The sequence below is a fragment of the Macaca thibetana genome, chromosome 1, assembly GCF_024542745.1.
Source record: "Macaca thibetana thibetana isolate TM-01 chromosome 1, ASM2454274v1, whole genome shotgun sequence".
NCBI classification, from domain to species: domain Eukaryota; kingdom Metazoa; phylum Chordata; class Mammalia; order Primates; family Cercopithecidae; genus Macaca; species Macaca thibetana.
In genome coordinates this window covers 73773733-73801339 of record NC_065578.1, presented here as the reverse complement: position 1 = coordinate 73801339, position 27607 = coordinate 73773733, and the positions used below count along the sequence as shown (strand labels likewise).

The 27607-nt window shown below is 38.2% G+C and overlaps 2 protein-coding genes across 10 annotated transcripts in view; one reads left to right on the top strand and one right to left on the bottom strand.

The window, feature by feature from the left end:
* Positions 1-27607, bottom strand: part of TNNI3K (TNNI3 interacting kinase) — a 301755-nt gene that overhangs the window by 26958 nt on the left and 247190 nt on the right. For 4 of the 9 annotated variants that reach the window (XM_050766354.1, XM_050766119.1, XM_050766416.1 and 1 more), the window contains one exon: positions 25295-25464. The exons of 1 other annotated variant lie outside the window; for it this stretch is intronic. In XM_050766354.1, the coding sequence (XP_050622311.1) occupies positions 25295-25464 (170 nt within the window). Of the gene's footprint in view, positions 1-20252; positions 21981-22009; positions 22352-25294; positions 25465-27607 lie in introns of those variants that run through there. 4 more of the 9 variants (XR_007720754.1, XR_007720751.1, XR_007720811.1 and 1 more) reach the window with 4 other exon arrangements.
* The window catches only part of LRRC53 (leucine rich repeat containing 53), a 42975-nt gene continuing 20574 nt past the window's right edge, over positions 5207-27607 (top strand). Inside the window, exon 1 of the mRNA XM_050767212.1 lies at positions 5207-5360. The gene's annotated coding sequence lies outside the window, so the exon portion shown is untranslated. The remainder of the gene's footprint in view (positions 5361-27607) is intronic.

The following is a 27607-nucleotide window of genomic DNA, read 5'->3' as shown; positions in this document are numbered from 1 at the left end:
TTTCTGTTTACCAGTTGTACTCCTTACACAAGACACTTTCTAAGCCTCAGTTTCCTCATCGATGAAACAGAACCTAATTGAGGTTACCACTGTGAGTTGGACATAGCAGATTATATATAATGCTTAGCACACAGCCCACACATATGGAGCTCTCCATAAATACCGTTATTACTAACTATTATTATTACAGGCAACTCCTGCTCTGATTCTAAACGCTTTCTACGGGCTGGCTCAGTTGACCCATTTACCATTTCCCATCCAGCCTGGTACCACCAGCACAGTACCTTGCTCAAATAAGTGCTTGAGTGTTTGACATATGAATCAGTGAGGAGCTAATGCCAGAAAATTTTTGATACTAATTCAGTTCCTTAGGGAAGAAGAAGCTTAGTTTGAAATTGGATGGAGTGAAAATTCTAATGAATGTTAATGGGGCATTGATTTACTATCTGACCTAACATAATATAATAAACCAGTTGTCTTTTATTCCCATCTGTAAAATGGGATTAATGCTATTAACCTTTTTTTTTTTTTAAGAGTTACCCCTACAAGATATATTGCATATAGAAAGTGCCCACAGGTGTTGAGAATGATTTGTGCAATACATAATAATGAACAGCATCTACCGAAATAGGGGTGGGGGAAAAGTTAAATTAAATAATCCCCATCAACGGAGCTGGGGACAAGAATATTTCTGTTTTTATTTTTTTGAATCACTACCAGCATTTTCTCATAATGATGCTCATGGGAGCATGCATTGTAAATATTTCTTTTAGACTTCTGTAGAGAGGTTGCTGGAGAAAATACTGTCTATCATGTGGTTAACAATTGTTGATATCATTTTTGTGAACCGGCAATAAGGGCATCTCATCTATGTAGAATATTCTAACACTGAAAAATCCCAGAAGTAAGCTGCCTTAACTTGCTATAATAAGGGTTGGGGAAACATGTGGTTGTATGAGGGTACATTCATTATTACTACTAGAGAAATAATGCTGGAATTAGTGATGGGGAATATACAGTGATTTCTACATATATGAAGTGGATACCATATTATCATTTGTAGCATATAATACTTGCCATGACTTGTCATTCCTCTTTTAAAAATAGCAAGACTAACTAAAGCCGGATTCTGACAATACTAAACTGATTTCCTCTACCACTGAGCATTCTTTTTCTCTCTCTAGGCCATCCTCAACCAAGCTGTGGAAATGTCCTTCTTTTTAAACGTGGCTGACCACGCCACTTACTGCCGAGGTCTCATGTCCCATAGTAGTAAGGTCCCACAGCCCAGGTCTCAAGCAGCACGTCTCGGTCTATTTCTCCAGCTTCAACCTTTATCGCTCCCTGCCTCATATAGGCAGGCTCTGCACACAATGAACTTCTTTCTCACAGTTTTTCTCGCATACTAAGCCCCACAGTAAAAGGACTTGATCTCTTTACTCTGACACCTCATGCCTTGTGTTGTACAGATTTGATATTGCCTTCCCGACTCAACCATTCTCATCTTAAGTCAGAAACCATGTCTTATTTTTTGTTTATTTTCATCATTTAGCAACATATCTAGAAATTAGGAATCCCTTCCCCATCCAAGTAGATAGTGATTGAGCAGATGAGTGAACAAACAAATGGATAGCAACATTCACTGAGTAGTCTTCAACGTTAGTCAATTTTTTTTTCCTGGCTAATGGGAAATTTCAGAACAGAAATAAATGACCATATTTTTAAAAACTTTGAAATACCAAAGTTGTTATCAATAAAAACACGGATGATTTACACTTCATACCTACAATCTCAGCCTAGTTCCAGCTCAAAGATCCGCAGAGGATGGCTTCACCGGTAAGTTGATTGTCCTTTCCTTCCCCTCTAGTGAGGCTCCTAAAAACATCAGCACTACTCTCTCCATTTACATTTTCTGCAAAGGCAAGTCCCTTCTTTTCAACTGAGTCAGACATCAGAATCTAGAAGGCAGCCAGGAGGTAAACTGGCTCTATGGGGCATTAGGCTGGCAGGTGTAAGTATAGTCCTTTTAATAACTAATGATCTCCAGTCTAAAGAAATAGCCAATTTAGGAAGACTAGGCTTCTGAAGAGAAAAACCTCAGAATTCCCTTAGCTTTTATCACACTTATTTTTTAACCTACTCGAATGTCATTGCCAGATTCAGCTTTTAGCTATTTCCATCAGTGTTCAGTCTCCATTCCTCACCTGTTGTGTCTGCCCACCTCAAACCATGATCTCCTTAGTTTGACTACATCGGATGTCAGCCACCTGCCCACCCTGAGTTATGTCTGACCTCAATTACTTGCAATATCTTCCTGACTTCTGCCCTAATTAGACTTGTGCCTCTTGTAGAACTGGTTGCCAACAGCAACCATCAGAGAAACTTCAGTCAAACAGCACACCCTTTCCTAGTATCATTTTGATATGTATGGGCATGATAAAACGTTAGAATTTCACCTTAATTTTGGTTAACTGTATATTTATTTTCTGAGACAGCACCAAAAAAAAAGTCTTTCAAGTCTCATACTGGGTTAGGTGTGGGTTTTCTGCATAGTCCCAAATGATGAAGGAAAAATAACAGGACTACGACCCTCAGGAAGGGCACTGACCTAACATTCAGTCTGGAGCTTGTTTTCTTCCTAAGCTCTATGAAGTTATGTCATCCCCTGTATTTGTTTCCTAGGGCTGCCATAAGAAAGTTCCAAGCATGTGAAGGCTTCAAACAACAGAAATGTATTCTTTCACTGTTTTGAAGGTTAAAAGTCCAGAATCAAGGTGTTGGCAAGGTTGGTTCTTTCTGAAGGAATATTCTGAGGAAAATTCTGTGCCTGTGTCCTAGTTTCTGGTGAGGGCTGCAATCCTTATATTCCTTGGCTTCGAGATGCAGCACTTCAGTCCCTGCCTCCATCATCTTCACATGCCATTCTCCTACACGTCTCTGTGCTCTTCTTATAAAGACACAAGTCACCTTGAATTAAGGGCCCACCCTCCTCCAGTATAAACTCCTATAAACTTCTCGCATCTGCAACAACGCTGTTTCCAAATAGGGTCACATTTTGAGGTACTGGGGTCTGAAACTTTAACATATCTTTTTGAGGGATACAATTCAATCCATAATATCCCTTCACATTTTTACCACAATATTGATCTTGTTTTTTATCATGAGTTCCAAACAGAATTTCTTATGCTGTCCTGAAAAGAGCACACATGGCTTTGGGTTTAGATAGACGAGTCAACCCCAGCTTCCTCACTTAGTATCTCAGGAGATGTTTCCTGTTTTGACCAGTTTTCCCATCTTCAAAACAGAGATAATATCTACCTTGCAAATAATTGTGGATATCATATTAATGTGTCCTAGTACATAGTATATTCTCAATAAATTCTATCAAGACTTCTCTTCTTAAGTGAGTAATTGTTACATAATAGAGAACAACAGAGCAATTTTTATTAAAATGAACCTTTTCATCAATGCTCCCCTTTCACTTAAATGCTTCCTCTTGATAAGGAACTTCTCTGTAAGTGTATATACAATCACACAAATTGCCAAAAGCATTACAAAGCCCTTTCAGCTTGTCAGCTTGTAAGCCTCTGACAAATACAGAGAATTATGGGAAAATGCTTTAAAACAATTGCTCCTAGCATTTTGGTCAGAATGTATTTATTAGACCGTAGCTTATACTTGATTGTGAAAATAAACAAGGACATAAATGATCTGGCTTTAAATGCTCTATAAAATCTGCATTACAAGACTCTATGATTCATACAGGAAGCTTCTATTTTGGTGTGCCTGGGTAAATTTGGCTATGCAAACTTCGAATAGCCTTTGAATTGAAAAACGCAGTTATCGTTTACTGGCTGACAACCTTTTCAAGGGGGAGAGAGGCAGGCACTGTACAACCAAAGATAACTTTACTTAATTAGTTTTTGGAAGATTATTTTCTCCCCTTAGTCTATAGAGAAACAAAGGTCTGTCAGCACCAGATGCATCTGAGCTTTGCAGATGTGGTTGTGGCTTCTTGAAATCTTTAAAGATTCATCTAAAATATGCTTTCAGGTCTCCTTTTTGTGAAACTTTGACAGGATAATAGAATTAGATTTGCTGAATTTCACTAAACTGTAAAGTAATGTGTCATCAGCTTCACTTACTTTCCAAAAAATATTTCTCTCTGGTAATACTCATCAATCTAGCTTTTCAACCCCTAAACATGAAACTCTGAAACAAAAAGGATGACTCCATCAGTTACGCAAGTGACAAGATGTTAAACATTTAACACTCCCACATAGTAGCACCAGCTGCCTCTGGATGAAGCAGATTTGCTTAGATTTGGCATAGAGGAAAAAAAGGAAGACAAGGAGAAGAAAAATGAAAGGAAGAGGAACTCCTCTTGCAGTGAGAATGCAAAGTTCTCTGCAGATGTGCAGGAGTCTGAAGTGGGATGTGCCTACTGCATAGAACTTTTCTCCTGAGGGAACATTGCAAAGACAGTCATCATCAGGTTCTCAACTCCCACTGCCAGTGCCCCTGCATCCCCACCATTTCATGGGCTCACTCTGATAAGAGTCCCTAGTACACTGGATTAAAATAATGAAGGGATGGGGACTCAGTACATTTCCACATCCCAGTATAATTGCTTAATAAATATCAGCTGAACAAACGAACTAGAAAAGCATACATGGGCCTCTGGGTCATTCGGACTCTCTCCACAACCATTTCCTTACCTTAGGCACCTAACTCTGCTGTAATCATAGGCCAGTGAAACAGTGTTGACTGAGCAAGCTGTGTGCTAGGTTGATTCTAACAACAGAATACCTTGACTTTGTTAACAGCCCCAAACTGGCATCAACTTTAAAGAGTCAAGACTATTTTCCTCTTTAAGTGTCTTATCAAGAGGAATGTTAGTGAAAGGGCAAAAGTCACCTACAGTTTTCCACGGTGAGCCATTTACCTGGATGAGGGACAGGAAAGGCCAGCTTTAGGTGATCACACAGGGACCCCATCATAAGGCTTGTTAACAGAGAAGTTTTCCTTGTAGAGTGAGGCATGCTGCAGGGGGTGCCCATTTTGAAGAACACAGTATGAAACTCCCAACAGTGAAGACAGAACAGTATAAATAGCAACCCATCAGTGGTAGGTGTTTGTTCTTTCACTCAGTGGACTTCTGATGAGTAACTACCATGTGCCAGGCGTTATTCCAGGCACTAAAGGATGAAGCCAGGAGGGGGTGGTGTGGGAGTGGAGATGCATATAAAGAGGAATAAGGCATATGGCTGAGATGCTGGACAGTTAACTCAGTAGGTCTCAGATTCATCATCCACCTTTTAATGTAGAGATTCACAAACTACAAGCTGTGAGACCTTTGGGTAAGTTAATTTCTTTCTTTTGGTGTTTTTGTTATGATGGCTGGATTTTTACACCTTTATTTCTCTTTCCTCACCATCTAAAGAGATAGACTTATAAACAGATGATCTCGTGTGTGATGTCATCAGTACAGGAATAGTTGAGTGCCATGAGCCACCCTGCAGTGCTGCCTGTTTTGCACAGTTCGAGGGGCCAATCTTGGGTTCAAGGTGGAGCTCTACTGTGTCTATGTCACTCGTGTCTCATCTAGATGACCATATTATCCCTAGCTCCAGGTCTGAGTCTGTACAATGACTCATAGTAAACACAGCTGCAGAAATCATGCTCCTTTAGGGTGCCTCACAGTTTCGAGTCATGCCCCAGGGCAATTTCAATAAAGATTGCTGGCTGCTCTACCCAGTCCCATCCAGATCTTTTTATGCTCACTGCCTGAACGAAGAGAAGAGTCTGAGGTCTCAGTGGTCTCAGTGACTGGAAGGGAAACCGCATGAAGGACAGCTACCCTCTTCCTTCCAACTTTCCTTGGGTACTGAACTTACTTGTCTCCGTGTTCTTTTCTGTCTACTTCTATTGACTTTAAATCCTCATCTATAGCTTCTGCTCTACCCACATTCAATCCTTTGCTATTCCCAAATGTACTGCACAGTTTCCCACTTTCCTGCCTTTGTTCCTGTTGCTTCCCTTTCCTAGTATACTCTTTCTTCCTTTCTCTGCTTGGTTAGCTCTGCCAAACTCAAGTGAAATGGGATGGCTTTTGGGAAGTCTACCCTGACTCTTCCCAGGCTCGTAGGGCTTCCTACACAAGGCTTAGTATTTATCTTCCTGTTTGTTTCTCTGACCTCCTCCCTTAGACTGTGAATTCCCCCAGGACTGAAGAGATGTCTAATCCATCATTGGGTGTCCAATATTTACCATATGATTCAATACATAAGAGATGCTTAATAAATGATAGATAAATGCGTATCCAATGGAATTAGATCAGTGAGGAGGCTAGTGTAATAGAGAAAATGACACATACCTTTGTGTTTTCCACCTGTAAGTAATATATTGTTAATTCTTTAAATAAAGAAAGTAAGGGTGGATTACATGAGGTCAGGAGTTCGATACCAGTAGTTCGAGGCCAACATGGCAAAACCCTATCTCTACTAAAAATACAAAAATTAGCAGGGTGTAGTGGTGCGTGCCTGTAGTCCCAGCTACTTGGGAGGCTGAGGCACGAGAATTGCTTAAACTTGGGAGGCAGAGGTTGCTCTGAGCCCATTGTACCACTCCACTTCAGTCTGAGCAACAGAGTGAGAGACTGTGACTCAAAAAAAAAAAAAAAAAAAGAAAGAAAGAAAGAAAGAAAAAGGTCAGGTGCAGTGGCTCACGCCTGTAATCCCAGCACTTTGGGAGGCCAAGGAGGGCGGATCACCTGAAGTTGGGAGTTTGAGACCAGCCTGACCAACATGGAGAATCCCCGTCTCTACTGAAAATACAAAATTAGCTGGGCATGGTGGTGCATGCCTCTAATCCCAGATACTCAGGAGGCTGAGGCAGGAGAATCACTTGAACCTGGGAGGCAGAGGTTGCAGTGAGCCAAGATCTCACCATTGCACTCCAGCCTGGGGGACAAGAGTGAGACTTTGTCTCAAAAAAAAAAAAAAAAAAAAAAAAAAAGCATATTCAGTTTGCTAAAAGTCTTTATACAAGAATACAAGACTAGCTATCAAAATATTGGGCCTCTCTGGATAGGGGCAGACACAGTACTGCATACCTAGAAGGAAATCAACACACATTTGTGAGTTAGTTGATTAATTCCATGAACTTTTCAATGCTAGCTATATTTAATTAAACTTTGTATACTGTTCAAGATCCTATATATGTCTCTCCCAAAGAGAAAGAGAAGTTTATTTAACAAAGTATAACACATAGATCTTGGTAGTTGGTAGTTTTGAACAAATTACAGACAAGGTGCTGTCTAATTTAATGAGCAGTAATTTTCTAAAAATTCAAGAGATTTGACCATCTCTCAATAATTTTTTTCTCATTTTATTCTTTTTTTTTTTTTTTTTTTTTGAGATGGAATCTCACTCTGTCATCCAGCCTGAAGTGCAGTGGCACGATGTTGGCTCACTGCAAGCTCTGCCTCCCGGGTTCACGCCATTCTCCTGCCTCAGCCTCCCGAGTAGCTGGGACTACAGGCGCCCGCCACCATGCCTTGCTAATTTTTTTTGATACTTTTAGTAGAGACAGGGCTTCACCCCGTTAGCCAGGATGGTCTCGATCTCCTGACCTGGTGATCTTCCCGCTTCAGCCTCCGAAAGTCCTGGGATTACAGGTGTGAACCACCATGCCTGGCCTCAGATCTTTTTAAAAGGTGAGAACTGATTGCCCTCTGTACTACTGATCTCAGGAAGTAAAAATCAAGGGGTAAAAAAAGTAGTTAAACATCTCTAAGTCATGTTTAAACTCAGAATTGTCTACCTTTTACAAAAGAAATAAAATACCCAAAGAATATACAAGCAATAGAAAATTTGTTTGTAACATTGAAATTCAAGCCGGGCGCATAGGCTCACACCTTGGAAAGCAAGCAGATCGCTTGAGTTTAGGAATTCAAGACCAGCCTGGGCAACTTGGTGAAACCCTGTCTCTACAAAAAATACAAAAATTAGCCAAGTGTGGTGGCGTACGCCTGTAGTTCCAGTTACTTGTGGAGCTGAGGAGGAAGAATCACCTGAGCCTGGGGAAGTTGAGGCTGCACTGAGCCATGATCGCACAACTGTACCGGGTAACAAAGTGAGACCCTGTCTCAAAAAAAAAAAAAAAAAAAGAAATTCAGATCACTCAATACCAGAAAGTAGTTCATAGGTACCTTCTAAGTCAAACACAATACTCTATTCCTTAACATATATGATATGACAAAATCAACAATCAACATTTTAATATGGTGCTTTGTCCTCAATTTTATTTATTTCATAAATTCATAATTCATTTTCCTCTATGTTAATCTGATAAAAGATTATTGAAGAAAAGAGTATATGATTTTTCTTGCCCTAAACAATAAAGGACAATTTTTTAAAATAAAATGAAAATCATTCATTTGTGTAAAACCAATAAATTTAGATTCGTTAGTTCTCACGCATTTTAAATCTTTTCTATTTTTATGTAGTACTCTAGCATTCAGCAGCCACATTCACAATTGACTATCACTTTATTTTCAGGGATTATAGAGAAAAATTGAAATCCTCAAAAGTCATTTTCCTGATTTCTGTCATTGTCATAAATAGCTGCTGGGTAGAAAACATCCAGAAACCTTTAAGTTATTCCAAATGGCAACTTGACTGAGGAATGGTCAACATTGTCGAATTTGACAATCAGGTAGTGTAAATAAGTAAGGAAAAGCTATGAGAAATTTATGGCTAAAGCTGCTATTTAATGAGGAAAAAGGAGTGCTCTACTATCTCAAAGAGAATAAGTGATAAAAAGAAGTAGAAAGTGTCTGAAAAAGGATCCTGAATTTCAGATAGACACAGGCTTTCATTTCTCAACCTCAGAAAGGGGTTTATCCATCTGTGGGTAGAACTGTGAAACAGGGACATTTATCTTTAGTTTAAAACAAAACAACACAAGTTTCTCAGGGATGATATTAAGTGTTTTATATGAATTTTATGCAGACCCTGTAAAAACCAGACAAGGTAATATTATGGTCCCTATTTTAGTTACCGAGGAACAAGTTTATACCGTTCTTAAAGGCAGAGGTGGGATTAGAACATATACCTCTGGCTTCAAGAAGCAAGTTCTTTCCCAGTATAGCACAGTAACTCCCACTTCTGTTATCAGCAAAGCATCCTTCCTCCTGAGCCTCTGTTCCACCAGCGCTGGGTTGGGCTCTGACCCATAGCTTGCTGTTGGTTTTCTCAGTTTGTGTGCAATCTCTCATGCTACTGGTCTGGCAGACTGATTCGCTACTTACCCTCTGAATGCAGTCTGTCTCCTGGCCTGTGGGCTATTTTTTTAATGCTTTTCTCTCTGCCTTTTGTAGAGTTTGGTGTCCAGATTCACCAGTTCTAGAACTACTCTGGCCAGGTTTAAGTCCCATATCAGGCATTTGCCACTTGTATTTTGGGGACTTTATTTTTTCTCATCTGTGAAATTGAAAAAATCATAATGCCTTCATTTTTATGAAGATTAAATGATATAACACATTTAAAGTACCATGGCCTGTTATCTGGTACAAAATAAGAACCCAATATGGTTACACTTATGATGGTTATTATTATTATCACTATTTTTATTATACCTTCAGTTCTAGGGTACATGTGCACAAGGTGCAGGTTTGTTACATATGTATACATGTGCCATGTTGCTGTGCTGCACCCATTAACTCATCGTTTACATTAGGTATTTCTGATCTCTTTGCCAAGGCCACCTTTTGCAAGAAGCTACCCACATGCCCTTTAACCTGATGGAATCATTGTCTGCCTCTCCTTTTTCTTAGTAACGCCTCCGTCTGTGTTAGAATACACTAGAGTCATGTACCCATTATTGTATACAATCACATTGCATTATAATACATTTGGGGTCTATTTTCCATACAAACTACTTAAAGGTAGAAATATTATACTATGTTTGCTTTTTGGCATCTTTGGTTCCTGGCAAACTCCTGGCACAAAATAAGGACTCTGCAAATGTTTGTCGAATGAACACCTGACCAATCAGAGAGGAAGAAATACAAACGCTGCTTCAATTTTCAGCTTTTGTGATTTCAAAGGGACTTGAGTTGCTAAGTCTCAGAGCCCATGTTCCTAGATGACTAGCTCATGCCATAGTACACTAAAGTACCATATTAGTAGAGAATACCAACACGGCTAAAACAAGTTCTTTGAAATTCTCACCATAGATCTGTGCATCTCCATGTTGTTGGTGTCAGTGAACCATGCTAATGTGAAGGAGAACAAGTACATTAAAGCAAAAAAGAGACTTTGGGGCCAGAAAGATTTGTATTGATTGAGCCATTCATTCATTCGTTCATTCATTCATTCATTCAAAACACATATATCCATCACACTATATGCCAAGCATTGTGATAAATATTAAGAATGCAAAAATGAAAGACACAGTTCCTGGCTTCAGGAAGCTTACTTTGTGTAACTGCATGTGCATGTGTGTGTGTGTATGTGTGTGTGTGGCAACTGACATTCAAAGACATCAATAATTACAATAATGTTTCCATTCTCTGATGGGATATATACAGAATATAGTAACAACAAACATGATGGGTAACGAGTTGAGGGTATTTAGGACAACTTCCTAGAGGAGGAGACGTTGGGATTGAACTTGGTCTTAATTGAATCCTTTAGGTATTTTTGTGTTAAAAAGATGGGGGTGGGGGTGAAGAAATTTAAAAACTGCTCATCATGTGTGCTATTTGCAAATTTTCCTGGACCTATATTTAAAGAACTTGGATTGTGCTTGCCTTGAAATATTTGTAATGAATAATACAGGGATCTTGCGATCAGCACACTATTTACTATTTGTAACTAAATTAAGATAATGATTTGTTCAACATTCCTTTCAATATATTTTCTTTAGTTTAATGAACCTTGTCAATTGATATTACAGATATAAAATTATTTAATATGAATGGCTCTCCCCCTCAAGAAACTTATTCAACAGAGACATGATACCAAGTAGAAAGTGGTAAATGAATTAGAATAGACTAAATCTTTTCTGAGAAGACAGTGAATCTTTCCATCAAGTAAAAGAATGAGATTAGGAATGCTCACAGGGAGCGGAAAAACAACCTTGGAGAAGGAACAGAATCTAGAAAGAGATAAGAGCAAGGTGACTTTCTAAATACAGTACACTAAAGCTAAAAGGGTCCACAGAGATTGGTTACTGTATATTTGCAAATCGCCTGTTAAAATTTTGTTAAAATGCAGATTCAGCAGGTCCAGTGTGGGGCCTGAGATTCTACATTTCTAACAAGCTCCTAGGTGATGCCAAAGCTGCTGGTCTGTGAGTCACACCTTGAATAGCAAGCATCCAATTCAAATGCCTCATTATAGATGATAATCCTAAAACCCAGGGCAGGAAGGGATTTGCTCATGTCACACAACTGATTAGTATGAGAGCAGCTCTCTTGTCTCACACTGTAGCAGCTCAGCAAGTAGTAAAAAGATCATGGGCTTTGGAGTCAGGCTGATCTTGGCTCAAATCTTGGCCCTGCTGTTTACTAGTTACAAAGCCTTGGGCAGGCCATTTATACTTTCTGTGCTTCAGTTTCTCATTTGTAGAATAAATAACTCTTAGCTGTAGAAGAGTTGTGGTAAGTCTGTGCTACCACAGGCATACAAAAAATGCACAATAGCGTCTAGAACATAGCAAGTGTCTATGTTCGAATACACATTTCTGTTCTATGCTACCGATCAAAACATGTAATGTGTTTTCTCTTTTTATCCTTTGGCCAGGTCTGTATTGCCATCAGTGCACACGGCAATATTATCTACATCATATCCCCCTGGGGCCCGGGCTGTGTTAGCATCTGGTGACACTTAGTGGCACAGTTAACACTGGATGGGCTGGCAAATAAGAGACTGATGAAGGCCAAAAAAACAAAAAGTGATTTCATTTTTCTCACTGTCTCTTTGAAAGAGAAGTCAGGGTGGCAAACATATATCCACTAGTAAATTTTCTGTCCTCGTTTGCAGATGAGGCCTTTAAAACATCTGCTCATTAATAAAAAATGTCCAGCATATATCACAAATATTAATGGTGATGATTTTCATTCCACTTTGGTTAATCCAGCAGTTATTTTCTTCCTGGGCCCCTTATTTTTTCAGATTTCCTTAGTTGCCATTACCTAAATATCAAGAAAACTCCATCTCATGGGTTCCAGGGAGATAATAAGAAATGACAACTGGTTAAATGTGGTTTTTTTTTTTTTTTTTTTACAAGAAAATTCCTGCTTCAAATACTAGTAAGCAAAAGAAAGAATGATGGCATTTTTGCATTATATGAGGTTTAGATTTAGTCCACATGGAAGATGTTAAAGGTGAAAAAAAAGAAAAAAAAAATCCATGAGGAATTAAACCTGTTAAACTGTTCAGAGCCATTGTGAGAGCCGCTTCAGAAATCTATTTAGAAATCATTGCTCTTGTATCTGAATCATTACAGAGACACCAGCATCGCCCACTTCTTATTGCTGCGAACATAGCAACAGTTGCCATGCTAGCAAGAGATTCAGATTCGCAACACAAACACTGGAGTCAGGAGGGAGCAGGGTGAGGCCAGAGCTGGAGTCAGGGCGGACGAACAGAACACAGTGCTGCCTGTATAGATTTAATTAGGCTGGTTGTTCTCTTTGGTCCCTGTGCTTGTCCTGTCAGATATTTCAGGAGAGCAGAAGCAGTCTCAAAAGCAGCATTTTTGGATCAAGTCTTACTTTCAGTTGTACACACAAGCAACTGCCAAAGGCAGGATCTGTGTGCTTTGATGTGCTTAAGAGTGGGTCTGGACCCTCCTTTGTGTATGAATGGAGAGGGTTTCTCTTCATTTCCAGGAATGAAAACCTCATAAAACTCTCATCATTAGAAAGTCAGGCCATTCTTTGTCCCAATATGTCATTTCATCTAATTGAAAACTGAGAAATCTGTCACCATTTATTTAGCAGTTTGCCTCCGGCGAATCTTCGCAGGTTCTCTTCATGTGACTGGGAATTAGTTAATTAGTATTACAAAACGCTTGAAGACGGAAATGCACTCTGGCTCGCCCTTTGGTTTAGGAGGGAGGGCATTTTAGCTCGCTAACAAGCGCTGCTGACGGATAGAAAAGAACACGAAATTACAGCATGAGAATGGCCACGGTGAGAGCTGCATCTCATTCTCTCTCTCAAGTGGATATGTTGTAACCTAAATATGTCACTCGCTCACTCTTTTCATGCAAATCTTTTATGTGTGACAATAAATCCAGGTCCTTAAAGCTTATTTAAAAAAAAAAAGGTGCCAGTTTTACACACGTAGGGCTCTTCTCATATCTTCACTTTTATTAATTTCCCATTTTCATCACCTCGTCTTTTGAACAGAATATTTTGTTTGATGTTCTTTTACATTTTTCATGGAGAAAGGCTGTTTCAAACTAAGGGTGGTTTTAAAAGTCAAGGAAAGATTGACATTTTTCACATGCTCCTCAACTTGAGGCTGCACACCTTTGTTAGGCGTGAAGTCTCCAAGCCTCTCTCCTTAGTACAGCAGTCAGGAGGTCTGGAGGAGGCCTCACTCGTAGTTTGTCAACTGACTGCTAGATGGCGCTAGAGAGCAAGGCAGCCAAAAACAAGCAGCTAACCTGGTTGCTTTAGTCCACATCAGCCGAAAAGGAGTTCTTAACATAGAGCCCTATCACCTTTCAGCACAGACTATGTCCAGTTCTGGTGATTTGTAAGATACCAGAAGCATGAAATGCAGAGGGCACTAGCAATCAATTTATAGCCCTCCTTTCACTTTTCGTGTATATGTGTGTGTAAGGGAATTGCTTGGTCTGGGTATGCATCTACGGACGGTGAAGATGTGTTATGTAAATATAACAAATGGCTGTGTTTATTGTTTGGACCTTCATGGAGATGGTTTTAACTTCGTGAAAGACCCCTCCCCACTTTCTTTAATTTCCCCACCTATATAAGATGGCATTCAGGGACATAATGAGTTATACCAAATACTTTCACACTGTCACATCAAGATGCATAGTTACATATTTCCCTTTTCAGCCCCATACCACCAAGATATTAGGAGATTTTCTGATTTTGTTAATTAGTAAAAAAATATGGGCATCTCAAGAAGATATGAGCTTAAAAAGAAAGAGATAAAAGGCAACTGATAGGCATCGTGGCACTTACTTAGATTCTAGCTTCTCTCCTTTGGCTTTTATATTTTGCCACTGCAAGCCCTTAATGAGCTTGATAACTGCCGTTCAGGAAGTGCATGTCATAAAAATTTTGCGTCTCAGAGATGATAGCTACCCTAAAAAAAAAAAAAAAAAAAGGTTTGTCCCTAGATTTAGGCAAGGAACATCTTGTTCTCCTCATTATACGTACAAGATCCATAGAACTTAAGTCACCAGTGTCACTGAGTAAGAAAGGCAACTCTTCCTATAAGCTCAGAAGACACTGCTGAAGTGAGGGTTAGATACTAATATAATGTTCCAATAAGCACTGCAGTCTTTTGTAAATTCTATAGATGTCATATTTCAAATCAGCATTCTTTGAATAAGTAAAATATAGGTTACAAAGCCAAATACCCTTTTTGGTTTTATTAAATTTATAAATCTTAAAATTATTTCTATGTAGAATTAGCTAAAAGATGCTGATTCTCTATTGTATTTATGTATGAGAAACAGTGGTCTTTTTCTTCATTTCTGGCCCTGAAAAACTCTTGGACTCTCATCACCAGAAAGTCAATTGTTGCCCCCAAACGTCAGCTAAAAGTTTGTTGTTGTTTTTTTCATTCAGTGAGTGCAATTGACTACTACAGTGGAGAGTATGTTTAATGAGAAAATGAAAAGAAGAGCCTAATTTTACAATATACTCAGTTCCATAAAGAAATCATGCTAAAATAGAGCTATCCTCAAAGCTAGTTCACAAATGTCACTTCAGTTAAGTTCCTAGAAAGAAGTCTGTCATTTTATGTGCTCTGACTGGTTGTCGCTACTTTTACAAATGTGGTCAGAGAGTGAGCCTGTTTTGGAGAAGCGTGATTGAAGAAGACACAGAGGGTAGGGCTAGGCATGGCTGTGAACGAGGCAGCAGCTGTGGAGTTGTGTTCAGTTTGGGTCTGTATCAGCACAGGCAGGTGATTATAGTGTTTCATCAGGAGGCATAAGCTTAGGCAAAGTGACTATTATCAGAGTTAGAGTGAGAAGGGAAATTTCCTTGCAATCAAAGGCTATTGGCCATAGACAGAGGGCAGTATGTTCCAGTATATCTGCAGAGTTTTAAGTGTGAGGTGGTTCAGTACTCTGGATAGCTCCCTGCTGATCTTCCTCAAAGCCCTAACTTGACATTAGAACTTTCTGGTGTTGGCAAACATGTCGGCAAAGTTTAGTCTCCAAAGATAGCATGATGTGATGAAAACACTACCGGACAGTCCCAGATTAAATTATGAACTACCATTTTTTCTACTAGTTGTTTGCATTACTTACATTATTGAGTTTCTGAGTTTTAGCTAAAAAAATGGAAACCATGAGGCACACTTCACAAAATTGTTGAATTCAATGGCATCATGTTTGTGGGAAGTCATTATGTTCACGTACTTCACAAATAGGTGTTTGGCACCTACCATGTACCAGGCACTGTTCTAAGTACTGGAGAAACAGCAGCAAAAGGAGAGACACTTTATGCCTGCATGATGTTTACAATCTACTGTGGGTATGAATATAAAAGTAAAAGATTTTCTAACATTATCACTCCAAGCAAATATAAGTGCTATGAATTTCTCATACAGACTCTTGTTGGCCTGTAGCATGAATTTTAATAGATTATGTGGTGGAGACACCATGGGTTCAAGCAAGGTGGAGGGTCAGATAAGAAACACCTATATGAAGCCAAAATCCTCAAAGGGCAACATCCAGATTAGGTGACAGAAAAAATAAAATTCACTTTACATAAAGATATGCAGAGGATAAATATCCTACATTGTTCCTGGCTCCAGGTAAAGTGAGAAAAAGAATATATACAAATATATATATACACACACACACACACACACACACACACATATATATATATATATATAAAACTCGCAGAAGTCTCATCTGCCAACCCACATACAAGCTAGTTTAAAGCAGAATTATTACTACATGGGTTTTATGAAAAACTCCAAGTTGGCCGGGTGTGGTGGCTCACTCCTGCAATCCCAGAACTTTAGGAGGCCAAGGTGGACAGATCATGAGATCAGGAGTACACGACCAGCCTGACCAACATGGTGAAACCCCGTCTCTACTAAAAAAATACAAAAATTAGCTGGGCATGGTGGTGCGTGCCTGTAATCCCAGCTACTTGGGAAGCTGAGGTGGGAGAATCGCTTGAACCTGGGAGGTGGAGCTTGCAGTGAGCCGAGATTGTGCCATTGCACTCCAGCCTGGGCAACAGAGCAAGACTTCGTCCCCCCAACCCCCCCCAAAAAAAAAAAAAAAAATACAAGTTGAAGTTTTAGGGTGGTCTTGAGGTATTAATATCTCTAGGTAAAATATGTTTGAAGAAATAAAAAGTATGGAGAGGGTCTACAGCTTTTTAAAACTCTCCTGTAAAACTGTAAGTGGCATGCAATTTCTAGAACTGAAATATAAATAAGAAATAAATTGAATTAGAAATGCAATGAACAAAATAAACAACACATTAAACCCACTTCTGAGAGAATAAGTGAACTGGAAGACAGATCTGAAAAAGCAGGATAGAGAAAGTAAAGGGTGGGAAATATTTTTTAAAAAGAGATTGAGAAATGTGGAAAACAGTGAGAAACTTTAAAAAATATCCAACTAGAATTCCAGAAAGAGATACTAAAGAAGATGTAATAAAGCTATGTTAGAAGAGACTGGCTGAGGATTACCCAGAATTTATGAAAGATGTCAATTTTCAAATTCTGGAAACGTAATATATCACAAGTTAAATAAATAAACATAAATTTATATCTATACACAACATAGTTAATCTATAGGATACCAAAGATAAAGAAGACTTCTAAAAGCAGTTTTAAAAGGCAGATTAAAAACAAAAGATATAACAACTAGATTCATAGATGAAATTTTAACAGCAGCAAAGAAAGTAAAACATGGAATAGCATTTTCCCCCTGAAGGTGCAGGGAAGAAAAGTAACTAAACAACGAAAATCCTATATCTACTAATATCTTAAAAAAGAGGGAAAATAAGTTTTTTTCATTTCTTTACTTCCAACAGAGTAAGGTTTAAAGAAGTTTTAAAGCTGCATTTATGGAAAAGAAAAACGATACTAGGAAAAAGATTTGAAATGTAACCATAACAAACAATGAAACATTAAACATGGGGAAACCTAAATAAAACATAGTTGTATAAAACAATGAAATCACTATGGAATTATAAAATCTTGATGAAGATAAAATACCGGAAATTAAAATAAAGAGGTATTATCGAGGCCAGGAGAGAATAATCTTTAATTAAAATGGTCTAAGATCTTTCACTTGAGAATAAGACAAACATATTAAAAATATAATTTGTTGTTTTAAATAATGTATTAAAGTTTCTAGGGTGCTCATCAAAGAATAGAAATATAGCTCATATTCAAATAATCAAAGGAAATAAAAAAAGATAGGGTGAGAAAAAATACTAGACAGAATAAAATAATGTGGTAGCAATTAGTCCAAATGATTTCAGCAATCACAATGAATGTAACTATTTATCACACAAAAGTTATATAAGAACCCCATAGAGAAAATTATAAACTCTTACTAAAAGATATTAAAGGACATTTAAATAAATGCAAAAATGTGCTATGTTCATGGTAAGGGGGACTCAATATTATAAATATGTCAGACCTTTTCACATTGACCTATAGGCTTAAATATCTATAATCAAAATCGCATTTTTTTTTTGGTGGAAAATACAAGCTGATTATAAAAAGTTTAGTAGCCTCCTCCCCTCTTATCTACCAGAGATATATTCCAAGATCCCCAGTGGATGCCTGAAACTAGAGCTATTACTGAATCCAATATACAATACATTTTTTTCTTATACCTACATACCTATGATAAAATTTAACTTATAAATTGGGCACAGTGAGAGATTACCAATAATTAATAATAAAATAGAACAATTATAATAATATACTTTAATACAAGTTATGTGGGACATGGTGCAGTGGCTCATATTTATAATCTCAGCACTTTAGGAGGCTGAATCACTTAACCTTAGGAGTTCGAGACCAGCCTAGGCAACATAGTAAAACTCTGTCTCTACAAAAATAAAAATTAAAAATTAACTGGGCATGATGGTGCATGCCTGTAGTCCCAGCTACTCAGGAGGCTCAGGCAGGAAGATTGCTTGAGTCAAGGAAAAAATTCTAGGTAAAGTATTCATTCATAATAAATAATTAGACATGGTCCCATTTGCAGAAAAAGTACAGACCCTGAGTTCAAGGGAAATGCATGCTGGATGTCCCTTGTAACTCAGTGTGACACACCTGCACTGCTGGGATGTTTCTGTCCATTTGCTTGTTTGTTTATTCATTTCTCTAATGAAGATTTACATTAATAGAATATAAAATAAATGAGTCAATAATTGGTGTATTTATCAGAATATTATGTTTTGCTTTTATCTCATGCTAAACTGTCATATTAATGCTCTGCACGTGAAATCCACTGTTGAAAGAACAGTATCTTTTGTTATAGAACTTTTAAACATTAAAATATTTTTTTAAAAAAACATGCACGGAATGAATGTGGTAGTCACTTTTTCCCTCACACATCTTAGTCACCTACATTCTATCCTTTTAGTAATTAAAAAGAAATACATTGACATTTCGTGCCCTAATAGTGAGGGCGGGAGAGTGGAAAAGTGGTGGAATATCTAGTAGTTCATTATTTTTGGACGAGAATGTATTCGAACTTGACAGGAATGTAGGAGTCAAAAAAATCTGAATGCCAGAGTTTTACTCAAATTGCAGAAATACAAAGCCTGGTGTTTACAGCCTAACTAATAATTTTCCTAGTTTATTATAAATCAAATATTTAACATTCACCACATGCAGTTAAATAATAAATGAGATATAAATTATAACATGGCACAGAGTACTGTGGTCTTTAGTGAGGCATGAATGCAGATGGGGTAGCCCCCAGAAAATACTTCTTCATGACATTGTGATTACGCTGATTGAGATAATTACTGAAGACTGGTTAATATTTTGATAAGATAAGGGGGGTGTCAAGGTTAAGATACAGTGTTAAGATACAGTGATAGGTTGATGGTAGGTTAAACATGAGGTGTTTATGGGAACTAGTGGAACTTCTAGTTTGTCTGTAGTTTTCCTCTCCAAGAATGTTATTGATATTTTGTGTAAGATAATTTTTTGTTTTTTGAGATTGTCCAAAACATTGGAGAAACTTCAACATTCTGGTCACAGCTCACTAAATAGTAATGGCATCTCTTTAGTCCTTGGGAATACAAAAACAAACAAACAAACAAAAAAGAAGACTCTTGCAGTTCCAAAAAGCCTAGCATGTACCTGAGAAGAGAGAGCGACAGTATCACTCTCTGTTTAGAACCACTGGAACATATGATTGAAACGTGTATCACTGAGGATTTTGGACTCCTGAATCAACTGGACTCCCGAATTAACTTAATTTTAGAGGCAATGGAGAATTATTGAAGGTTTTAATGCAAATAATATAATTAGAATTGGAGTTTTACATAATAAAGATTATGATGGTAGTAGGTGGGTTAGAGCATGAGGAAGCTGGAACAGGAGAGAAGTTAAAGATGTTGCAAAAGCTAGGAAGCAGAGCGGTCAAGGCTGAATAATGAACTGGGGTTCACCTGTGTGTGTGGGGGAATGTGTGTGTGTGTAGATGTGTGCGTGTGCATGTGTGTGTATGTGCGCGTGTGTGCATTTATGTGCTGTGAGTTGGAGCCATGGGATTGTAGAAATGACAAGAAGACCCACGGAAAGAAGAAGCAATGTGTGAGAGCATTTATGGTGGTCATGAGCAAGGTGTTGATTGTGGTGAGTTGACAAGAAGTTAGGGATGGAGAGAGGATTGAAAGATTGGAAGAAAAGGGAATATTTGAAAGTTTTAGTACAAAAAAGAGTGTAAGAGAGGCGGTAGATGAAAGAGGGGAGTATTTGACCTGCGGTGATGAGGAGGAGACATGGCCACTGCCATCTGGTAAATACCTGCTCCACTGCAGCAAATGGACACGGTCCCCTTGCTGCTCTCCCTTCTTTATTCCTCCTAGGAACATCAGTGTCATGGTGCTATCATCTTCCACAATTGTTGTAACCCAGAAAAACTATGAGTAAATTAAAATTGTATAAGTTATATTCAACTTTTATAAAATGAATTCCATTCTAAGTGCACTAGGCAAGCTTTCTATTTAAAGAAACCTTTGATGGACCCTTTTGTAGTGTGAAAAATTAATCCCAAATGTATCTGTTTTACAGTTCCAAACTCTGGATCCCTGGTTTTCTTCTCTCGGACAGCTAACTAGGTCAAATCATTCTATTTTCAGAGGCCAGCCCCACACAAACACTAATTGGTTTTCACATCTGAAAGGTTGTGTATCAGTTTGTCATTTCTAAATTTACATGATGTAATCCATGTACAAGTTGGGATTTCATACCCTGTGGGAGGAGCAACTGCCACATGCTTAGTTTTCCAAATATATCTAGAGGCACAAAATATTTTAAAAGAGGCAGAACTTCAAGAGCGCCTTTCTCAAGCTCAGATTTTATCAATTTACGGTTTTAGTAGGAATTAGGGAATTCCTATTATCTGTGGAGAACATCTCTGACACAATTTTGCACCTCTAAATGTATTTATAAAGAAAAATAATAATAATTAGAAATAAATACACACACAACCAAAGACCCCATCAAATCAAGCACTACAAAACTCAAACCTATCATCTGTGAACCTCATGACAAAAAATGGAAAAGTAGATGCATCATTTTTCAAGACATTGTTGAGGTGTCCCCGCATCCATACCTTAGTAGGAACTATAGCAAAAACCTTGTACAGATTTTTCAAAACCATAATGCTATACTAAAAAATTACATTTTAACTCTGTCACTTGAATTAATTAGGAACTCCAAAGATCAGAAATTAGTGGTATATTGCAAGGAATTTTGGCAGGAACGATGCACGTAATAAGTCATCAAAATGGTCCCCTTTGGTCACAGATGCTATTTTACCTTGGCTTTGTCTTTCCTCTTTCATTAGCTGCATCCCCTTCTTACAGAATGACTGGCAGGTTAGCATTGTATCATTCTCTTTCAGCATGTTTCTTATACTTGGATGTATATTGGAATCACCTGGGAAACTTTAAAGCATTTTGATGCCTGGGTGTCAACCCCATGGATTTTGGTTTAATTGGTCCTGGGCAATGGTACTTGTAAAAGCTTCCCAGATGATTCTAATGTGCAGTCAAAGTTGAGAACCGCTGTCTCACAAGCTGTTAAACTCATGGCCCTCCTGTACTTAGTCCATCAATTCTTATATCGTTGGGCTCTTTCACTTTAAGCACCTATTGATCGCTGTTCTCACTTCCTCTGCCTTCATATCCACAAGCTGAAAAGTCAGACTTGGGAGAAATAGCCGAAGTTATTCACAGACTGACTTCCAGGAGAAACTGGAAGTCCAGCAAATACAAGTATTGGCAAAATATTTCAAGCTTCTGGAACATGCCACCTCCTATTCCAGAGAAACTCAGAAAGCACAGGAGAGTCCTGAGTGAGAATTCCAGCTTCGCTTACTTATTCTCCATTAACTTGGGAAAGTTGCTTACCTTTTCTATGAGCCTCAGTTTCCTCATTTATAAAAATTGGAATACCTACTTCCTAAGGCTGAATTAGATGACTATTTAAAACGTTTAAAATAGTGCCCCGGATGTTCAATAGCGACAGCTATTTAAATGGAAAGAAAAGAGAAAATAGTTAAGGCTCGTTTACTGATTACACACCAAGTGAAAAATAGTTACCGTTTATTGATCCAATTTATCTAATTTTTTATTCTTTATCTGCCCAACAAACATTTCTTACTGACTTTATGTCAATCATACTGCTACATACTAAGGATACAGTAATGAATGGAACATACGTAATTTCTATCTTGACACATTTTAAAACTTAGCTAAACGCTTTACCTATTCCTAGAGTTGATTTCAACTAGTGCAAAGATTGAGCTTACTTGGGGGAATGGTACTAACAAACTGACCTTGAATGCACCCTCACAGCAAATCCTTAGGGAATGCCACGTTGTTAAGAGAAACTTGCACCTAGCAGACAGACAAACCCTTATCAGAGTTCCATAACAGTCAGGAAGGGCCAGAAGACTATAAAACACTTTATGAGAATATCAAAGGGAGCACATCAAAAAAGCTGACGGGTTTTTTCACCCAGCATGTAGTTTTTTTTGTTGTTGTTTTTGTTTTTTTTAAATTAGTAGTGGTATACATCTCTAGATTCTTGAAGGCTAGAGAAGCTCTGTTCCCTCCATCCTTCATTTGCCTACCTGGGACTGCTGCTGTGCCTCCTATTCTGTGTAGCTCTCCATGTATTGTACATTCTGTGACTTACCTACATTTTTGGAACTATATTCTTTGCTTGGTTCTGCTGGCATCTTTAGATCAAGTACTGTCACTACTATGACAATAGTACCTCTCCTTATAACAACTCTAAGATCTGGTATTATTATCAGTATTTTCATGTGAGATTTAAATAACTTGACAAGGTCATTGAGCTAGCACATGGCAAAGCCAAGATTTAACCTCACATCTGTCTGATTCCACAGCTTATCCTCTTAACCTCTGTCTCAAGTGGACAAACCTCAGGTGATTGTGCTTTAGAAATATCAAAATCTGGCTGTTCATAGAAATAGTTTTAAAAGCCACAAGTAGAGAATAAGAACAGCAGATAGAACTGGAAGATGATGATGTGACCAAATCCAACGTAGTCTTGGCTTATGGGCACTTTTGAAATTATGTGAGAGACTAAAATCCAATAAAAATGGTGTCCAGTTTATGTGGTTATCAATCAAACCTACTGATACTTAATTTCATGACATCCTATAGATTAAAGACTTCATGAATAAGAGTCCCATCTCTTCATAGCTGCAGCTGTAACTCTTTTGTCAGATCGGGAATATAATAACTACAGCTAAAAAAGCAACAATTGCAATTTGTAGATTGTATAGAAACCCTTGCTAACTCCAGATAATCTTTTCCCACTTAAGAACTTTTACTCTGATAATGGAGTGTATGAGTGTGTCTGTATATGTAGGTGTGGGTGTGAGTGTGCATGTGTAACTGGGCCATGTGCAAATGCTTTGGTTCTCATGTGGATGGAGACAGATTTTAAACTAGTCTTTTCTGGTCTTCCATGGGTTGGAAAGTATGCGCTCTATAGGGTATCTATGAAGCTCACAGCGACTGCCTTCTTTGCTCCCCACCTAGAACGGGGGCCCCTGACAGCCATGTTTATATTAATGAAATATGATCCCATTCCCACTCCAGCTACCCATGCCTTTTGCCATATGGCTTTGCAGTTCTTCCCACTAAAAACCAAGTATATTTTTCTTCCTGCTGATGTTGAAGTCAGCTGTGAAACTTGCCAGTGGAATGTTGTCAGAGGATATAACTTGAGCAAAGGCTTTAAATATGCATGTAAACTTGGGCTTGTCCTCTTGAGTTACTAGCCTTTGTCTATGAGAAGAATATACCACAGGTAGTACATTTTTCTATGTAGGTGTCCAAGGAGGGTGAGAGACACAAGGAACAGACCTGAACACAACCTGTAGTTCAGAGTCAAGCTCATCCAAAATGAGCCCACAAACAAGTGAGCAAGAAATTAATGCTTATGATTGCACACCCCTGAATTCTGGGATGGGTTATTATACGGAATTATTATAGCATTATATGACAGATACTTTTCGCCTTGAAACTTAACATTTAAGCTGAGAGACAAAGAGACTATCTATTGGGCACTGGGCCATGTAAATGGCAGAACTAGCTATGAAAGAATGTTGATTTCTTTTTCTCTTTTTCTGACTTACCTTTTTGCTTAATCTTTTTGTTTTTGCTTCCTTTTTCATTGAGGTAAAGTTCACACAGCATAGAAATAACCATTTTAAAACTAGCAATTCAGTGGTATTTAGTACATTCGCAGTTTTAAGACCATCACTTCTAATTCCAAAATCTTTTCATCAGCCCCAGATAAAACTGGATGACAATTAAGCAGTTACTCCCAATTTCTCCCTCCTACCTATCCCCTGGAAGCAGCCATCTGCTTTTTGTTTTTATACATTTGCCTATTGCTATGGACTGGAGTGTGACCCTCCTCAAATTCATATGTTGAAATCTTAACCTCCCATGTGACTGCATTGGAGAGAAGGCCTTTAAGGAGATAATAAAGGTTAAATGAAGTCATAAATGTAAAGCAAGCCCTGATCCAGTAGAGTTGGTGCCCTTATAAGAAGATGAAGAGACACTAGAGCTCTGCCTGCCGTGTAAGGACAGAGAAAAAAGATGGATTTCTAGAAAACAGGAAGAGAACCCCCACTGGAACCATGCTGAACCTGATCTTGGACTTCCAGCTTTCAGACTGTGGAAGTAAATTTCTGTTGTTTTATGTACCTAGTATATGGTATTTTGTTGTGACAACCTGTTTTATCAACGTGTTCATTGGTTGATGGACATTTGGGTTATTTCCACCTTTTGGTTTTTATAAATATTGCTCTATAAACATTTGAATACAAGTATTTTTTAAGTACCCATTTTCAATTTCAGGGTATATTCCTAGGAATGGAATTTCCTGGGAAATGGATCATAAGGTAATATGGGTCATATGGTAATTCTTAGAACACTGAACTTGTGTTGCTCAGATCCTCAAAGCTGTTTCCTGGTTTCTACACAGGAATTCTTGCTTGGATGCCATAAAATAGCCTCAGAATACTTTTAATAAATCCCTTTTGTTGCTCTAAAATAGACGTGTCTTACTTCAGCTAGGTTAATACTTGATACTTGAAACTAGAGGACCTAGGCTAACAGATAATAAAATTTCTAATTTTTAGTCAAAATGTAAGAGAAATGGGCTGAAAACTCCTCTTTCAAAATTTTTCAGAGGGGTGATCAAACCCTGTGATAGTAATCAAATCAGTTGACTATCTTGATAAGATTCTGAGATAAGACTTTACTGTGAGATTTGCTTATATTACCACTCACCTTTGGGACAAAGCAGCATAGGACCTTGCATTTAGAGCATATTCCAATTCGAAACGACTTCTTAAAGCTGCCACATGACTCCGGCCAGGTCCTCCCCGGCTCACCAGGCAATCAGAAGAAGAAGAAGGTGAGAGAGAGCCACTGCTGTTACTTGATGCAGGAGACATCAGCTGAGTGGAGGAGGGGTAATTTTAATTGTTTAATACTTCCAACAGGTGTGAAGACATAACATAAAATACGGATTTAACTTTCTATTCCAAGGTTTCCCATATTTTAATTTCTATTCACTCAGCTTGCTTCTGGCTTTTCCTTTCAGGAAAAAAATCTAATGGCAACATCTGGCTAGCTTAATTTACTTTTTTGACTCAGTTCTGTGCTGAGAGCTGGCCTGTTAAATTTATGCTCATCTTTCTAAAAACAGTAGGCCCAAGTCAGATTCATAAAATATATTTAGAAGGTTATTATTCAATGATCAAAAGATTCTTCACATTTTTCACTATGGCAATAAGATTTATGGCAGAGTTCCTTTAAATCATAGCTAAAATTTTTCACTTTACATCAAATTATTCCCTTCACATAAAATGAATTTACACACTTTTCTAAGAATACATCAATTTTATAAGATGAAAAATGCTTGAATGTGTGGCAAGTGTTTTCCCAGATTGAACAGACCACTCTCTTTGCCACATGATAGTTCTTCAGATGTTTAAAAACACCTGTTGGACTTGGCTGGGTGCGGTGGCTCATGCCTGTAATCCCAGCACTTTGGGAGGCTGAGGCGAGCGGATCACAAGGTCAAGAGATAGAGACCATCCTGGCCAACATGGTGAAACCCAGTTTCTAATAAAAATACAAAAATTAGCTGGGCGTGGTGGTGCACGCCTGTAGTCCCAGCTACTCAGGAGGCTGAGGCAGGAAAATTGCTTGAACCTGGGAGTTGGAGTTTGTGGTGATCTGAGATTGCGCCACTGCACTCCAGCCTGGTGACAGAGTGAGATTCCATCTAAGAAAAAAAAAAAAAAAAAAAGAAAGAAAGAAAGAAAGAAAGAAAGAAAGAAAGAAAGAAAGAAAGAAAGAAAGAAAGAAAGAAAGGAAGGAAGGAAGGAAGGAAGGAAGGAAGGAAGGAAGGAAGGAAGGAAGGAAGGAAGGAAGGAAGGAAGGAAGGAAGGAAGAAAGAAAGAAAAAACAAACAAAAAAACCTGTTGGACTCATCCTAATTTCCTCTTTTCTGTGATAAGCGTCACTAGTTCCTTCAACTGGTTTTCATGTTACATGATTTTCAACTTATTCAGCACTCAAATCTCTCTCTCCTAAAATGTGTATCCCTGTTTAAATAGTTGAAATTATTCTTTTAAAAGGTTCAGGGTCACAACTGGGTACCACTTGGCCATTTCAGAACAAGAATAATCATATCTTTTATTTTACTACAAGGTAGTCACTTTGTATTCTAACTCCCAATGAGCTTATTCTCCTCTAGCATTCATGATGCTCCTAAGCTATGTCTCTACCATTTGATACTTTTATTATTTTTTCTTTAGCTCTGCTGCAGGACATTGTATTTATATGTATTCCTGTTAAAATTATTCTTGTTAGACATGTCCTGTTACTTCATCCTCCAAGATCTAGAGTCTTGCTTTCAAATATTTTCTGTCCTTCTTAACTTGATTATATCTGCACATGGGATGAGTAGCTCCCTCTTGGCCTTGATCTAAACCATTGACTGAAAAGTTGAAGAATAGAGAGGATAAATTCTTATGGAACTGCACAAGTCAAGCCTCTTTAGGCTGACTCTGGTCCATTAATTAGTGCAACTCAGTCCAGCAAACTGTCTTAGCATATAGCTCATTCATCTTCTCCCTTGGGGAGAGACTATAAATAAGAGGCTTGATCAATATATTACAATAAGACAAACTAGTTTAGTAGATCCTACCATGGTTCTTGTTTCTGGAATCCACCTCCAGATGTGTCTATCCCATTAGGCTCAAAGCAAACTTGCTCAAACTCTAAGTTTCAAAATGAGAGGATATTTTAAATTCAAGTCTTGAAGGTGTCTCTTAATATCCAAGGCTTCTGGCAGATGCTTTTGTCCACAGGGGCTGCTGAAACCCCACCAAATATGTGACTACTTCTCCCCACTTTGTGTAAGTCCCAGGACTGAAGAACAGAAGGGAAAGAGGACCTTAGGTCTAAACATTGAAGCTTCTTTCTACACAAAAGTTTTCTTTGGAAATTCCAGCAAAGAATCATGAGACAGAGACACTCACTGCAGGCTGTAACTGCGAATCCTTTTCCAATAGACTAGGTCCAATGACT